The sequence below is a fragment of the Schistocerca gregaria genome, chromosome 1 (assembly GCF_023897955.1).
Source record: "Schistocerca gregaria isolate iqSchGreg1 chromosome 1, iqSchGreg1.2, whole genome shotgun sequence".
NCBI lineage: Eukaryota > Metazoa > Arthropoda > Insecta > Orthoptera > Acrididae > Schistocerca > Schistocerca gregaria.
Window position 1 is genome coordinate 858,116,933 of NC_064920.1, and position 17,964 is coordinate 858,134,896.

At 40.2% G+C, this 17,964-nt stretch overlaps 1 protein-coding gene across 1 annotated transcript in view; it reads left to right on the plus strand.

Moving 5' to 3' along the window:
• LOC126272764 (mitochondrial Rho GTPase-like) overlaps positions 1-17,964 on the plus strand; it is a 197,568-nt gene that overhangs the window by 83,939 nt on the left and 95,665 nt on the right. Inside the window, 4 exon segments of the mRNA XM_049975891.1 lie at positions 16,620-16,661; positions 16,762-16,927; positions 17,080-17,171; positions 17,173-17,204. Coding sequence (XP_049831848.1) covers positions 16,620-16,661; positions 16,762-16,927; positions 17,080-17,171; positions 17,173-17,204 — 332 coding nt within the window.

Consider the following 17,964-nt stretch of genomic DNA (forward strand, 5'->3'; position numbering starts at 1 on the left):
TGTTCAGAAGTGTAAAATTGTGCACCTCACAAAACGAAATCCTATGGCTATAATATATATTGACTGTAATATATCCTATGACTATAATATCAGTGAGTCACTTTTGCGATTTGCCATCTCGTACAAATGCCTGGGTGTGACACTTTGTAGGGATGTGAAATGCAAGTATAACCTAGGCCCAGTCATGAGTAAAGCAGATAGTGGACTCGGTTTATTGGTAGAATACTGGAGAAGGGCAATCAGTCTACAAAGGATATTGCGTACAAATCAATCATGTGACATGATCTAGAATATTGCTCAAGTGTGTTGGACCCATACCAAATAGTACTAACAGGGGATATCGAATGTATATAGAGAAGGGCAGCATGAACGGTCTCATGTTTGTTCAGTCTGTGGGAGAGTGCCACAGAAATACTGAAGGAACTGAACTGGAAGATTCTTGAAGATGGGTGTAAACTATCCTGAGAAAGTCTACTAGCAAAGTTTCAAGGCTTTAAACAATGATTCTAGGACTACACTACAATTCCCTACGTATCACTCACATAGGGATCATGAGGATAAGATTAGAATAATTACTACATGACAGAGGCATTCTTTCTACACTCTGTATGTGAATGGAACTGGGTGTACACCTTGGTGTGCAACTTACAGGGGTTTGCAGAGTGTAGATGTAGAATTTGGAAGAGCTGCTTTATCTTCAATTTGGGCATCTGTCAGTAGTGTGTATGCAGAGAGATAATTTTCAACGTACAATTTAGTTGTAAGCCAGACACCATTGAAACAACTTCAGTGATTGCATTCAGTAGATAAACATTTGTGTGTAGGCCTATAATGTGTGTTAGAATGAAAACTAACACTATGGTGTTGTGTTACAGAAACAATCAGTTTCCTGTTTTAGTGAAAAAGGAAAAAAGTCAAACTATAAGATAAGAATTTTGTGTGTATAAGTTGTTTTGGGTCGTTTTAATGCATACACACTGAAAAATATAAATGCTAAATTCGAATTTCAAAAAGCTAAATTTTCAAAGTTTAAATGCTAATTTTATGTAGATCTAGTGATAACCCTGTTCCTGTAAGAGTTTTTTGAATTTCAAGCACTAACTACCAAATCTAAATGTGTGTCCCAGTCCAGGAGTTGAGAATTCTCATAATGGCTTGGCATCTTTGATATAGTCATATGAAATCTTTCCGTGCGATCATTTGCCTGTGGGTAGAATGGACTTGTACGTAATTTCTTAACAGATACAGCTGCTTAATGATATTAGACATGAAATTTGTCCCTTGTTCCATAATAATCGTTTGCAATACCCTGAATTTAAGTATCCAGTGATTTACCAAAGCATGAGCTACTGTCCCTGGTTTCTGATCCAGTATTGCTGCTGTTACCAAATACCTTGAGAAGTGAGCAATAATTGTTAATATACACTTTTTCCCCAATTGTCTCCTCTGAAACGGTCCCAAAATATTGGCTCCTATCATTTGAAATGGGTAACAGGACTCCAGTAGTGTTTGTAATTGTAACTTTTGATGGCATAAATCAGCACATTCCGTACATGGAATACAGGTATTTACTGACCTACTGTTGAACATGGGCAGGCCTGGTTCTCTAAGAACCTTTCTGCTGCTCTTCTATCCATTGTTCTCATACTCTCGTGACCTGATAACACATGATCATGTGCTTGCTGTAATATTTCTGTCTGCAAAGCTGCTGGAACTACAACACATGGTTGAGCCAAACAATATCCCATGTTTTATGACAAACTGTGGCTGTTTGCAATACACCTGAAACACACTTATTATTTGCTTTCACTTCCTTTAGATCTTTGAGATACAAGACAGAGACACACAATTCCCTAATATTCTTACTAAGTGCGTTAGCATTTGTGTATTTAATACCAGTTTGTGGATTACATCACCAAAAGACGATTTTTCAAAAATATGATGAAAAATAATGTTAAAAATTCAAAACTAAAAAAAACCAATGAAGTTTTGACTTCAAAGCTTTGATATTGCTACATCTTTACGTGGCATGCTTATTTAACGACAAAGTAGAAGAAATTTTTTTGGGTGGAATCAACCCTTAAACGAAACAAAATCAAATTGGGTATTACCTGCAGTTTCACGAGCAGCAGGAGTATGAGTGCTAGTGTCAACAATTTCATTACATTTCACTAAGTGTTATTGGCAGTAGGTATAGGTAAAATAGAGTTTTTGGCAAAGTGTAGACTTTTGTTTTCATTATTAGCAGCATATCAGAATATATTTTAGATTCCTTCATCCATATTTTAAGTGAACACTGCAACTTTGTTTTTGTGTACATTAATTGGTGGAAACTGAGGGATTCTATTGTCTACTCAGCTGCAGTCTCTGAATATGTCTTCAAGATTTTTATACTAGAGCGATTTACAGCCTGTAATACTACGTGATATGCGATCGTAAGGCCACAGATGAGATGACACTATGCCAAGAAATTCTTCGTCTGCTCCATTTTCCTGAGTATATTAAGCTGATACCGTGTTTGTGTACAGAAGAAAAACAATTACAGAACATACAGGATTCCCTCCTCCTTTCCTTAGAGGTGGGGTACCTGAGTGTTTAAGAATTCAAGGAAGTGAGCTAGTTGATTTGGGAGCACCAGTTCGTGGCTGATATATATCTACAGAGTAGAAAGTTAAAAGTTATCTTTTTCTGTGTTTTCGTTGTAGTATATTTATTACATTTCATGTGTGTGTCTGTGTCTAAGAGGTTTAATATCTCTTTTTTTTTGTAAATGTAAATTCGTTCACTCCACAGTGCAGTTTAGAAAAACAAGTCAGTCAGGCCGCAGATGTTGCCCGATACATATTTACGGAGCAGCAAGTTAAGTGGTTTTCTTTATCTGTGTTTTCCTCATAGTATATTTATTGAATTTCTTGCGTTTTTGTTTTGTTTCTGTTTATGAGGTTTAATCTCGCATTTTTGAAAGGATGAATTCATTCTTTGTGTAGCACAATAGTTGCTCCTGAACAGCCAGCTACATAGCTCATTAATGCATCAGCATCCATTGGTGACACATCAGGAGGATAGCAAGTTGCGTATCTAGGATTCTGTCTGCTTTTCTAGTCTACTTCTTCAGTTAGCCTTGCTAGGATGGTTAGGATGTGTGAATGCTATGTGTGAATCTGGGAGGAGCTGGTTGCAGCTGAAAGTGCTTTTGGCTATGATCAATCACCTTCAGGCTGCTGCCTTGGGGTGTAGTGGTGGAGGAGGTGCTGGCACGTCAGATGGGACACATCAGATGCCGCTTGTTTTGCCCACGGGCTCTGCTTCTGAGGCATCTCCTAGTGTACATGACATGGTGGATCAGCCCTCACAGCAAGGTGAGTGATGGTGGTAATATGTTCACATCATTCAAGGCAGAGGGCCAATGTGAAGACTGGCCGCCAGGCCTTGCCCTTTCACCATGTGAGTGGACAGGTGGCCGCTCCTTCAGCAGGGTCCGAGCAGGCACTCAGAGGAGCAGGGGGATTTCCTAGTTATTGGGAGCTGCAATGTTAGGCGTATTGTGGAGCCCCCTAGGTAAATAGCATTTTGGGCTGGAAAGAAAGCCAATGTGTACCCTGTATGTCTGCTGGGAGGCTCATCTAAGATGAGGAGGCGGCCTTGTTTGCAGCTATTGAGTGTACAGCGTGCACTTGTCTGCAAGTTGTGGCTCATGTTGGCACCATCAGTGTGTGTCACATTGGTTCTGAGGCCATTTCAGTTCATACAGGCAACTGGAGGAGGTGGTGAAGACTGCTGGCCTTGCATGCAGGGTGAAAGCTGAGCTTGCCATTTGCAGCATTGTTCCCAGAGTTGATCAGGGTCCTATGGTTTGGAGCAAAGGGGGGGGGGGGGGTCTCAACCAAAGGCTTCGTCTACTCTGTGACGGTCTTGGCTGAAGATTCCTAGATCTTTGTTTCCTTGTGAGTATTTGTAGGGCTCTCCTCGATAGGCGAGGGATGCACTACACAAACGAAGCAGCTACTTGCACAGCAGAGTATTTGTGGAGTGCATATGAGGGTTTTTTAGACTAGGTAGTTTGGAATGCCCTGATGAACACTTGTCAGTCAGTACGCAGCATGGTAAGTCAGATGGCATTCAGAGTAAAGACACTTCAACTGTAAAAATTTTGTCAGTAAACTGTTGAAATATTAATAATAAAGTTTCCAGATTTAGTGCCCTTGAGGAAAGTTCTTATGCTAAGATTATTCTTGGCACCGAGAGCTGGCTGAAACTCGAAATGAAAAGCTCTGAAATATTTAGCAAGTTGTGGAATGTGCATTGGAAAGAGAGATTAGAGGCCATAGGAAGGGGAGCATTCATTGCAGTTGTCAAAATATTGTCTCTATTGAGATCAAAATTGAATGTGACAGTGAAGTTATTAGGTCATGTATAACAGGTGTAGACGATGTTTTTACCAACCACCTGGCTCCGCTGTTACAGTTATATAGTCATTCAAAAAAAGTGAGCGGTCAGCAACGTGGAAGTACCAGATCATCCAACACTAGTTGGAAGAGACTTTAACCTGTGGAATGTAGACTGGGAAGTCTGTGGATCCATTAAGGGGGTATAGAATGACAGTCATGTGAAATACTTTTGAACACATTTTCTGAAAACTGTCTTGAGCAGCTGCATGAAATCCAAATATCTTAGGTCCTGTAGATACTTATAGGCCGGACCATATTGGCAATGTCAATATATAAATGGGGGCTTAGTGATTGTGATGTCATTATAGCAACTATGTTTTTGAAACTTAACAAATTAGTCGAGAAAGCTAGGAGAGTGTTTCTGCTAGATAGAGCAGGTAAGCAGTTGTTAGCATCTCACTTAGACAGTGAATTGACATCACTTAGTTCCAGGAAGATGAACGTAGAGGAATTATGGGCAAAATTTAAGCTGATTGTAAATTGTGATCTGGGGAGTACATGCCTAGTAAATGGATAAAGGCTGGAAAAGGTCCACCATGCTTAATAATGAAATTCGAAAGATGCTGAGGAAGCAGAGCTTGTTGAACTCTTGATTCAAAAGAGTATGTACAAAAGATGACAAGCAAAAGTTAGTAGAGGCTCATGCGTGTATGAAAAAATCTATGCACGACACATACAATAACTACCACTGTCACTCATTAGCAAAGGATCTGGCAGAGAACCCAAGCAAAGTTTGGTCCTATGTAAAATCAGTAAGTGGGTATGAGGCTTCCATTCAGCCCTTGTCCGGTCTGTTGTGGTAGTTAAAGACAGCAAAACGAAAGCCTAAGTTTTAAATTTCACATTCAAGAAATCATTCACACAGGAGAATCATACAAACATACATACCGTCATTTGACCATTGGTCAGACTCCCGTATGGATGACATGGTAATAAGAATCCCTGGCACAGATAAACAACTGAAAATTTGAAAGCAAATAAATCACCAAGTTCAGATGGGATCCCAATTCAGTTTAACAATGAGTACTCTACAGCCTTGGCTCCTTACCTAACTTACATTTATCGTGAATCTCTCACCCAGTGCAAAGTTCCAAGTGACTGGAAAAAAGCATAGGTGACTTGAGTGTATAAGAAGCGTAAAAGACCGGACCTGCAAAATTACAGTCCAGTGTCCCTAACTTATGTTTGCTGTAGAATCCTCAAACATATTCTCAGTTTGAATACAATAAACTTTCTTGAGACTGAAAAGCTCCTGTTCACAAATCAACATGGTTTTAGAAAGCATCACTCGTGCGAAACTCAGCTTCCCCCTTTTCTCACGTGGTATACTGTGGACTATGGATGAAGGGCAACAGGCAGATTCCATATCTCTAGATTTCCAGAAAGTATTTGACACGGTGCCCCATTGCAGGCTGTTGACTAAGGCAATTGGCTCAAAGGCTTCTTAAGTAATTGAACCCGGTATGTTGTCCTTGACGGCGAATGTTCATAGAAGACAAGGGTATTGTCAGAGGTGCCCCAGGGAAATACGATGGGACTGTTGTCCTCTGTATACATAAATTATTTGGCGGACAGAGTGGGCAGCAGTCTGCAGTTGTTTGCTGATGATGCTGTTGTGCACTGTAATGTTTCGACATTGAGTGACTGTAGGAAGATACAAGATGACTTAGACAAAACATACAGTTGGTGTGATGAATGGCAGCTAACTCTAAATATGGAAAAATGTAAGTTAATGCAAATGAGTAGGAAGAACAAACCTTTATTATTCAGTTTCTATTATTAGTGTCCTGCTTGACACAGTCAAGTCTTTTAAATATCTGGACATAATGAGCAGAACGATATGAAGTGGAACAAGCATGTGAGTGCTGTGATAGAGGAGACAAATGGCCGACTTCGGTTTATTGGGAGAATTGTAGGAAAAAGTGGTTCACCTGTAAAGGAGATCATATATAGGATGCTGCTGTGATCTATTCTTGAGTACTGCTCAAGTGTTTAGGGCCTGTACCTGGTTGGATTGGTGGAGAACATTGAAGCAATTCAGAGGCAGGTGCTAGATTTGTTAGTGGTAGGTTCAAACAACACGTAAGTGTTACAGAGATGCTTCGAGAATTCAGATGAGAATCCCTGGAGGGAAGGTGATGTTCATTTTTGAGAAACACTACTGAGAAAATTTAGAGAACCAGCATTTGAAGATGCTGCCTTACGATTCTACTGTCATCAACCTATATTGTGCATATCGACCATGATGATAAGATTCAAGAAATTAGGTCTTGTGCAGTGGCATATAGATAGTCATTTTTCCCCTCACTCTATTTTGCAGGTGGAACAGGAAATGGAATCGCTAGTAGTGGTACGGGGTACTGACCACGAAGTGCTGTACAGTGTTTTGTGAAGTACCTATGTAGATACAGATGTAGAAAATGCCTGTAATAGAAACGTAGTGACATAATGTGTGATCAGCCTTGGCCCCATCAGCTTGCTTTCAAGGTACAGGATCGTGCATCCTGGGGAGGAAGAGCGGCAGGAAGAGAGGGTTGATAAGTTGCAATTGTTGTAGCTGACTTTCTGGTTGTGGCTTAGTTCTTTCTTGCAGGTACTATAGTGAGGTGAACTCATCCTATATAAAGTGTTTGCCATATTGTTCAGGGTTTGTCTGAGGACTTGCTATTTATTTCTTTATTTTGGGAGATGATCTTAAGTCTCTAAGCTGTTCAGGAACTTTTAAAATTTCTTTTGAAATTCTTGTTTTGCTATAACCCCTCTTTCCCCTCTTCCCCCACCACCCAAGCCTTCTAATCATAATTATCTGAACTCATCAAAACAATTCCTTTGGATATCTATTTCACAGTTCTTTACTGTACTATCTTTCTCTAGAATATTTTACCCCTCTTTTTTTACTACTACAATTTCCATTGAATTAATCTATAATGATTACATTATTATCATGTATATGCTTTAATTACCATGTTCCCATGTGCCCCATTCCACAATACAACAGCAACCATCGTTCTGAAAATGGAGTACAAGCAAGGTACACACCAGGGTAGCTGCAGAATTGTCCACATCTGTCTAAGCACTTAGCTTAGGTAACGTGTGTCATTTGTACCATTATTAACAAGTGGTTTCACTCAGTCTTTTCAGTAACAGCTAACAAAGCATTGTCCATATCTCTGTCCTAAGCTCCCTGACAAATATTCTGTGTGCACAGTTGCTTTGTTTTCTGATCTTCCAGCTGTTTGCGGAACTTTGTGAAGGTGAGCCATACTAGTGAGAAAAACTTCGAGCAATGGGTAGCATCTCATGTCTGTTATTAAGATATAATTAGGTAACTATGGGACTAGTACCCATATTTGCTGTGCACCCTGAGATTATAAACTTGATACAGTTCACCATTCGTCCTTTTGTGAGGATGAACTGGACAGGCCAGGTACTGTGGAAAACACTGTCATGTCAAGTACTAAGTTAATGCCAGAGGCTTCAAGTGTAAAGTGAAGTGATAAAAAGTCATGGGATACTTCTTAATATTCTGTCAGGCCCCCTCTTGCATGGTGTAGTGCAGCAACTTGACGTGGCATGGACTGGACAAGTTGTTGAAATACCTTGCAGAAATACTGAGCCATGCTGCTGCTATTGGTGTCCATAACTGCAAAAGTGTAGCTGGTGCAGGATTTTGTGCACAATCTGACGCCTCTCTATTATGTCCCATAAATGTTCAATGGGATTCATGTCAGGTGGCATGAATTGTCCAGAACATTCTTCAAAACAATCGTGAATAGTTGTGACCTAATGACATGGCGCATTGTCATCATTTTGGAATATGAATGGCTGTAAATTGTCTCTGAGTAGCTGAACATAACCATTTCCAGTCAGTGATAGGTCCCACTCCACGTAAATACAACCCACACCATTGTGGAGCCACCACCAGCTTGCCCAGTGCCTTGTCGACAACTTGAGTACGTAGCTTCGTGGGTTCTGCACGGCACTCGAAATCTAGCATCAGCACCAACTGAAATCAGGACTCATCTGACCAGGCCACAGTTTTTCAGTTGTTTAGGGTTCAATTGATATTCTCACGAGACCGGGAGAGGTGCTGCAGGCAACGTCATGCTGTTAGCAAAGGCACTTGTGTCAGTTGTTTGCTGCCATAGCTCATTAACACTAGTTTTCACTGTGCTGTCATAATAGATAAGTTCATGGCATTCCCACATTGATTTCTACAGTTATTTCATGCAGCGTTGCTTGTCTTTTGGCACTGACAACTCTACACAAACACTGCTGCTCTTGGTTGTTAAAGGTCTTTGGCACCTGTGTTGTCCGCGGTGGGAGGTAATGTCTGAAATGTGGTATTCTCAGTGCACTCTTGGCACTGTGGATCTTAGAGTATTGAATTCCCTAATGATTTCTGAAATGGAATTCCCATGTGTTTAGCTCCAGCTGCCTTTCTGCATTCAAAACCTGTGGCTGTAATCATGTCTGGAATCATGTCATGAATCATCCGAGTACAAATGACAGCTCCACCAATGCACCTTGTGTGCTCGATTCTATCACCATCTGTATATGTGCTTTTTGCTATCCCATGATTTTTATCACCTCGGTGTACAACAGCATTTGTCATAGTGCTGCCACTGCACAGGACAGCAAGCTGAAGCACGTGAACCATGTCTAACAAAAGCCTTTTCTAGCCGATGCCAGTGATCAATCAACCCTCAAAATCCTCGCATAGTGGACACAGTACACATCCTCATCTCACCAAATACAACTATATAACAATACAAAAGAAAGTAGTAATCTGTATACAATCAGAAAGATACAGTTTTGGCAATATATTGGGCTACAACACAAGTGGTTCAGACATTACAAGCTTCCTTACATAGAATACAAACTAAAGACGATGAATATGGAAGGAAAAAATTAGCACAGGTGCCTTGTAGTTCACCATTCACAGTGATTAAACTCTTAGAAGCAAGTAAAATACAAGCTACTAGCTAAACACAGAGTACAACTGACTTTCACAGGCAGGTGATAGAAAATTTGTATGACTCATATGAGTGGCATTTATCTGTAAATGTTTGGATAAATCCATAATGTTTCCAAGCTAAAGACCAATATACTCTGTATGTAATCTGCTTTATCTGCATATGATAGAGGAAAGGAAATAAAGAGGAAGCTGCTTGATAGAGTTCTGCATAAAGCATAATTTAATCATCGCTAACACTTGGCTTAAGAATCACAAAACAAGGTTGTAGATGTTGAAGAGACCTGGAGACACCAGAAAGTTTCAGATTGTTTATAAAATGGTAAGACAGAGATGTTGGAACCAGATTCTAAATTTTAAGACATTTCCAGAGGCAGATGTGGGTGCAGACCATAATTTATTGTTTACGAACTGTAGATTAAAACTGGGGAAATCGCAAAAAGGTAGGAAAGGTAGGTTGTTCTAACCGAACCTAACCTACCCTAAGGAGAGTTTGAGAGGGAGCATTAGGTATTGATTGAACAATGGAAAGGGATGTGATAAAGGCAAGTTTGGTAATTTGGAAAGAGAAAATAGTGAATGCATCAGAGGATCAGATAGGTAAAAGGACAAGGTTATCCATGGATAACAGATATTTAATTCAGTTGATGAAAGGAGAAAATATAAAAATGCAGCAAATGAAACAGGAGAAAGCGATTACAAATGTCTAAAAAATGAGGTTATTAGGAAGTGCAAAATAGGTAAACAGGGATGGTTAGAGGACAAATGTAGGGATTTAGAAGCCTATATCAGTAGGGAAAAGATAGATACTGCCTATAAGAAAATTAAAGAGGCCTTTCGAGAAGAGAGAAGCAGCTGTTTGAATATTAAAGAGCTCAGATGGATAATCACTCCTAAGCAAAGAAGGGAAAGCTGAAAGGCGGCAGGAGTATATAGAGTGTTTATATGAGGTAGATGGAACTTGAAGGCAGTGTCATAGAAATGAAAGAGAGCATAGATAAGGATCAGAGGGGAGATATGATACTGCGAGAAGAATTTGGTAGAGCAGTTAAAGACCTAAGTGAAAACAATTCCCTGGGAGTAAATGACATTGTCAGAACTACTGATAGCCTTGGGAGAGCCAGCCATGGCAAAACTCTTTATCTCGTGTGCAAGTTGTATGAGACAAGCAAAATATCCTCAGACTTCAAGAATATAGTAATTACAATTCCAAAGAAAGAAGGTACTGACAGATGTGAATATGACTGAACTATCAGTGTAATAATCCATGTTCGCAAAATCCTAACACAAATCCTTTACAGAAGAATGGGAAACTGGTAGGAGCCAATTTTGGGGAAAATCATTTTGGACTCCAGAGAAATGTAGGAACACATAAGGCAATAGTGATTCTAAGACTTGTTTTAGAAGATAGGTTAAGGAAAGACAAACCTACATTCACAGCATTTATAGACTTGGAGAAAGCTTGTGACAGTCTTGACTGAAATATTCCCTTTGAAATTCTGAAGGTAACAGGATAAAATACAGAGAGCAAATGGCTATGTACAACTTGTACAGAAACCAGATGGCAGTTAACAAGAATCAAGGGGCATGGAAGGGAAGCTGTAGTTGTGAGGGGAGTGAGACAATATTGTAGCGTATCTTCAATGTTATTCAATCTATACGTTGAGCAAACAGCAAAGGAAACCAAAGAAAAATTTGGTGTAGCAATCAAAGTTCAGAAAGAAGACACTGTAGTAGGCTATTTTCCTGTGTTAAACTAGTGTTTTAGGGGGGTTAGCATAAGTTATGAGTGTTTTTCGTACTTCTTGTACTAACAGTTTAGCTATTTAATGATTGAAAATGCATGTACACTTTTTAAGTAATAATAGAAAGGAATTTTTTGAAGGCTTATTGTGGAAACCTTCTGAAAGTTGATGTACTTATGATCCCTTCGTTCTTCAAAAACAACTCAGATGTGTCGGAAATAAGAAGCATAGAAACTTCATTTCATGGTGACTGGAATAGAAGTGTGACATAACAATAACTCACAGAATTTTATAAAAACTGAGGAAATCTGGAACTAGATTATTTGCTTGGACCATGCTGTAAAGTCTTTCCATGGAAACACGTGAAAGGCTGTACAATAAAAAATAGTGGCAACTATCTTTAATAACTCATTTGGGAAGAATAATGTGCTCAGAAATTGTTAAAGGGTTTTTCAGATGCTTCAGAATGAGAGCTACATCAGGCATGAAATGATTTCTTAACATCATCCTTGTGATTCATCAAACTGATTAAGTGTAAAATGAAACTAACAAATAAAAATATTTATTAGAGTGTAATATGCTATAGAAATTAAATCTCCGAAATAACTGTATTGTGAGGAAAGGAAAGTAAATGTGAAGAAGACAGTAGTATGAAAAAGGGGGGGGGGGGGGGGGGATGGAACCTCGTTCTGGATGAGGTTCAGCCTTGCGAGTCCAACAAGCTACCTATTAACGCTAAAAGCAACAGCATGGTCATACAGAGTGTTTACTTATATCAAAATGATCCTCACAGAAATAAATACATAAAGAGACCACTATCTCATTTGTATATTTACGAGCAGAAGTTGCAACAACATTGTACACATCCTTTCATACTTTGGAACAGTGAAAAACAAATTTTCTGTAGTTTTGATAGCTGTATTTCTTCAGTGTCATACTACTCACTATTTGTAACCCTTTATGCGAAACGTGATTTCCAGAATAACAAGATATCACTGTGAATGCCCTTTACGATACTACAGGCAGGATCCAAACCAGTGATGTCACAGGTTTCACATGACTCAAGTGGAGCATTTTAGCAAGTTTTCAAATTATTTTAATATCATTTCCATTTTGTTTTAAATACTGAAATTCATGAGGGGCAAAAACATGTCATAACCATAAAACAACATAACTGACAAATTAAAATGATTTATGCAAAATGGTGAAAATACCCTACTCTGTCAGAGACAGCAAAGGACTTGGAAGAGCAGTTGGAGAATATCTTGAAAGGAGGATATAACATAAACATTGTTGTTGTTGTCTTCAGTCCTGAGATTGGTTTGATGCAGCTCTCCATGCTGCTCTATCCTGTGCAAGCTTCTTCATCTCCCAGTACCTACTGCAACCTACATCCTTCTGAATCTGCTTGGTGTATTCATCTCTTGGTCCCCCTCTATGATTTTCACCCTCTACGCTGCCCTCCAATACTAAATTGGTGATCCCTTGATGCCTCAGAACATGGCCTACCAACCAGTCCCTTCTTCTTGTCAAGTTGTGGCACAAACTCCTCTTCTCCCCAATTCTATTCAATACCTCGTCATTAGTTATGTGATCTACCCATCTAATCTTCAGCAATCTTCTGTAGCACCGCATTTCGAAAGCTTCTGTTCTCGTCCTGTCCGAACTAGTTATCGTCCACATTTCACTTCCATACATGGCTACACTCCATACAAATACTTTCAGAAACGACTTCCTGACACTGAAATCTATACTTGATGATAACAAATTTCTCTTCTTCAGAAACGCTTTCCTTGCCATTGCCAGTCTACATTTTATATCCTCTCTACGTCGACCATCATCAGTTATTTTACTCCCCAAATAGCAAAACTCCTTTACTACTTTAAGTGTCTCATTTCCTAATCTAATTCCCTCAGCATCACCCGACTAAATTCAACTACATTCCATTATCCTCGTTTTGCTTTTGTTGATGTTCATCTTATAATATCCTTTCAAGACGCTATCCAGCCATTCAAGTGCTCTTCCAAGTCCTTTGCTATCTCTGACAGAATTACAATGTCATCGGTGAACCTCAAGGTTTTTATTTCTTCTCCATCGATTTTAATATCTACTCCAAATTTTTCTTTTCTTTCCTTCACTGCTTGCTCAAAATACAGATTGAACAACATCGGGGAGAGGCTACAACCCTGTCTCACTCCCTTCCCAACCACTGCTTCCCTTTCATGCCCCTCGACTCTTATAACTTCCATCTGGTTTCTGTACAAATTGTAAATAGCCTTTCACTCCCTGTATTTTACCCCTGCCACCTTCAGAATTTGAAAGAGAGTATTCCAGTCAGCATTGTCAAAAGCTTTCTCTAAGTCTACAAATGCTAAAAATGTAGGTTTGCCTTTCCTTAATCTAGCTTCTAAGATAAGTCGTAGGGTCAGTATTGCCTCACGTGTTCCAATATTTCTGCAGAATCCAAACTGATCTTCCCCTATGTCGGCTTCTACTAGTTTTTCCATTCGTCTGTAAAGAATTCGCGTTAGTATTTTGCAACTGTGACTTACTAAACTGATAGTTCGGTAATTTTCACGCCTGTCAACACCTGCGTTCCTTGGGATTGGAATTATTATATTCTTCTTGAAGTCTGGGGGTATTCCGCCTGTCTCATACATCTTGCTCACCAGATGGTAGAGTTTTGTGAGGACTGGCTCTCCCAAGGCCATCAGTAGTTCTAATGGAATGTTGTCTACTCCCGGGGCCTTGTTTCGACTCAGGTCTTTCAGTGCTCTGTCAAACTCTTCACGCAGTATCGTATCTGCTATTTCACCTTCATCTACATCCTCTTCCAATTCCATAATATTGTCCTCAAGTACATCGCCCTTGTATAGACCCTCTATATACTCCTTCCACCTTTTTGTTTTCTCTTCTTTGCTTAGAACTGGGTTTCCATCTGAGTTCTTGATGTTCATACAAGTGGTTCTCTTATCTCCAAAGGTCTCTTTAATTTTCCTGTAGGCAGTATCTATCTTAACCCTAGTGAGATAAGCCTCTACATCCTTACATTTGTCCTCTAGCCATACCTGCTTAGCAATTTTGCGCTTCCTGTCGATCTCATTTTCTGTATTCCTTTTTGCCTGCTTCATTTACTGCATTTTTATATTTTCTCGTTTCATCAATTCAATTCAATATTTCTTCTGTTACCCAAGGATTTCTACTAGCCCTCGTCTTTTTACCTACTTGTTCCTCTGCTGCCTTCACTACTTCATCCCTCAAAGCTACCCATTCTTCTTCTGCTGTATTTTTTACCCCCTTCCTGCCATTTGTTCCCTTATTCTCTTCCTGAAACTCTGTACAACCTCTGGTTTAGTCAGTTTACCAGGTCCCTCTCCTTAAATTCCCATTTTTTTGCAGTTTCTTCAGTTTTAATCTATAGTTCATAACCAATAGATTGTGGTCAGAGTCCACATCTGCCCCTGGAAATGTCTTACAGTTTAAAACCTGGTTCCTATATCTCTGTCTTACCATTATATAATCTATCTGAAACCTTTTAGTGTCTCCAGGGTTCTTCCAGTATACAACCTCCTTTTATGATTCTTGAACCAAGTGTTACCTATGATTAAGTTGTGCTCTGTGCAAAATTCTACCAGACGGCTTCCTCTTTCATTTCTTACCCCCAATCCATATTCACCTACTATGTTTCCTTCTCTCCCTTTTCCTACTACTGAATTCCAGTCACCCATAACTATTAAATTTTCGTCTCCCTTCACTATCTGAATAATTTCTTTTATTTCATCATACATTTCTTCAATTTTTTCGTCATCTGCAGACCTAGTTGGCATATAAACTTGTACTACTGTAGTAGGTGTGGGCTTTGTGTCTATCTTGGCCACAATAATGCGTTCACTATGCTGTTTGTAGTAGCTTACCCGCATTCCTATTTTTTTATTCATTATTAAACCTACTCCTGCTTTACCCCTATTTGACTTTGTATTTATAACCCTGTATTCGCCTGACCAAAAGTCTTGTTGCTCCTGCCACCGAACTTCACTAATTCCCACTATATCTAACTTTAACCTATCCATTTCTCCTTTCAAATTTTCTAAACTACCTGCCCGATTAAGGGATCTGACATTACACGTTCTGATCCATAGAACCTCCGATCCATAGAACGCCAGTTTTCTTTCTGCTGATAATGATAAACATTAACAAAAGCAAAACAAGGATAATGGAATGTAGTCACATTAAATTAGGTGATGCTGTTGTTAGATCAGGAAATGAGACACTTCATGTAGCTGATGATTTTTGTTATTTTGGAAGCAAAATAACTGTTGATACAGAGAGGATATAAAGTGTAGACTGGCAATGGAAAGGAAAGCATTTCTGAAGAACAACAATTTGTTAACATTAAATATAAATGTAAGTGTTAGGAAGTCTTTTCTGAAAGTATTTGTGTGGAATGTAGCCATGTATGGAAGTGAAACATGGAGGATAAACAGTTTAGACAAGAAAATAATAGAAGCTTTTGAAATGTTGTGCTACAGAAGAATGCAAATCCCCTAACTAAAGTGGAGGTACTGAATAGAATTGGGGTGAAAAGAAATTGTGACACAACCTGACTAAAAGAAGGATTCTCTTGGTAGGACACATTCTGAAACATCAAGGTATCACCAATTAAGTGTTGAGGGGGAAGTGGCAGTGTAGGTGGGGGGGGGGGGGGGGGGGAGGATAAAAATCATAGAGGGAGACCAAGAGATGAATACAGTAAGCAGATTCATAAGGATGGAGGTTGCTATCCGAGATGAAGAGGCTTGCACAGGATAGAGTAACATGGAGAGCTGCATTAAAACCAGTCTTTAGACAGAAGATGACCCCCAACAAATAGCATCTGCAAATGAATGTATAAACCTCTATAATTTTTCTTGCAAAGAGTCTGTTTATCGTAAGGGTGATTATCTATCAATATTTAATAACAGTGTAACCCATACTAATGTCTTATGATGTAGGCTAGTATTTGCTTAAAACAATTCATTCCTTTTTTGAAAAAAGAAAGTTAGTTTCATCTGTCTCTTTTTTAAGGATTTACTATCTTTTGTAAGGACTTAACTAATTTGAGATGAAAGTCCCAGTTGCTCTCTCTGTTGGTTTTCAGAAATTTAAAAATTAAATTTCGCTGTAGACTGAGATGCATTCCATTCAGTTTTGCCATTGGGGCACTTTGTCGTGGATTGAACATTGGCTACTATTGAATTAACATTATATAAAATGTGTCCAACAGTATATTCTTATGTGTACATAATTTGCAACAAACATCTGTACATGTAATATTTGTAAGTCTTCTCGAAACTGGAGGATGCACTGTCTTATACTCCTCCTCCTCCCTAAGCTATTTTTTTTAAGTAGTCACCAAGAGAAGTTATTTGTGATGGTATAAACTATATTTAATTGTGTATCTTTTCCTTGCAGCTCACAGAAGAATGTAAGGCAGCCCTAACAAGAATTTTTAAGGTACATATTTCAAATAATTGGGGTTAACATTACATAAAATCATGTAGCTTTCTGTTAATCTGGTGCTTTCATTTTTTAATGCTTAGTTCTTCAATCACAGATCTGTGACGTGGACAATGATGAGTTACTAAATGATGAGGAACTAAATTTTTTCCAAAAACGGTGTTTCAATGCTCCATTGCAGCCACAGGCATTAGAAGATGTAAAATCTGTTTTAAGACGCAATTTATCAAATGGAGTTTCAGGAAATGCAATCACAAAAAATGGTAAATTTATGATATGTAAGGTCTACTTAAGATAAATGAAATTCCATTTATGTGATATGCAGATACTCATTAAAAATATCTATTTCATGTGCTAAATATATGTTGATGTCCTTGAATACATTTAGTATAAAAAGATTCTATCACTCTTTTAGGTTTTCTGTTTCTTCACTGCCTCTTTATTCAGAGGGGAAGAAATGAAACAACTTGGACTGTGCTACGCAAATTTGGATAAACACGCGATCTAGTGTCAAATAGCGCAAGAATTCCTGCATCCACCGTAAGTTGATCACATTTTCTATGTCATTTCCCCTTTCTTCCCATTGAGCAGCTCTACTTTTCCCTTTTGAATCAGCACCCAAAACATCTAGCCCCCTCGACACCCCACCTCTCCCCCTCCCTCTCCCCCTCCCTCTCCCCCTCCCTCTCCCCTCCCTCTCCCCTCCCTCTCCCCCTCCCTCTCCCCCTCCCTCTCCCCCTCCCTCTCCCCTCCCTCTCCCCCTCCCTCTCCCCCTCCCTCTCCCCCTCCCTCTCCCCCTCCCTCTCCCCCTCCCTCTCCCCCTCCCTCTCCCCCTCCTCTCCCCCTCCCTCTCCCCCTCCCTCTCCCGCTCCCTCTCCCGCTCCCTCTCCCCCTCCCTCTCCCCCTCCCTCTCCCCCTCCCTCTCCCCCTCCCTCTCCCCCTCCCTCTCCCCCTCCCTCTCCCCCTCCCTCTCCCCCTCCCTCTCCCCCTCCCTCTCCCCCTCCCTCTCCCGCTCCCTCTCCCCCTCCCTCTCCCCCTCCACCTCCCCCTCCACCACCCCCTCCCTACCCCCTCCCTCTCTGCATCCCTCTCCCCCTCCCTCTCCCCCTCCCTCTCCCCCTCCCTCTCCCCCTCCCTCTCCCCCTCCCCCTCCCCATCCCTCGCCCCTCCCTCTCCCCCTCCCTCTCCCCCTCCCTCTTCCTCTCCCCCTCCCTCGCCCCCTCCCTCGCCCCCTCCCTCGCCCCCTCCCTCTCCCCCTCCCTCACGCCCTCCCACTCCCCCTCCCTCTCCCCCTCCCACT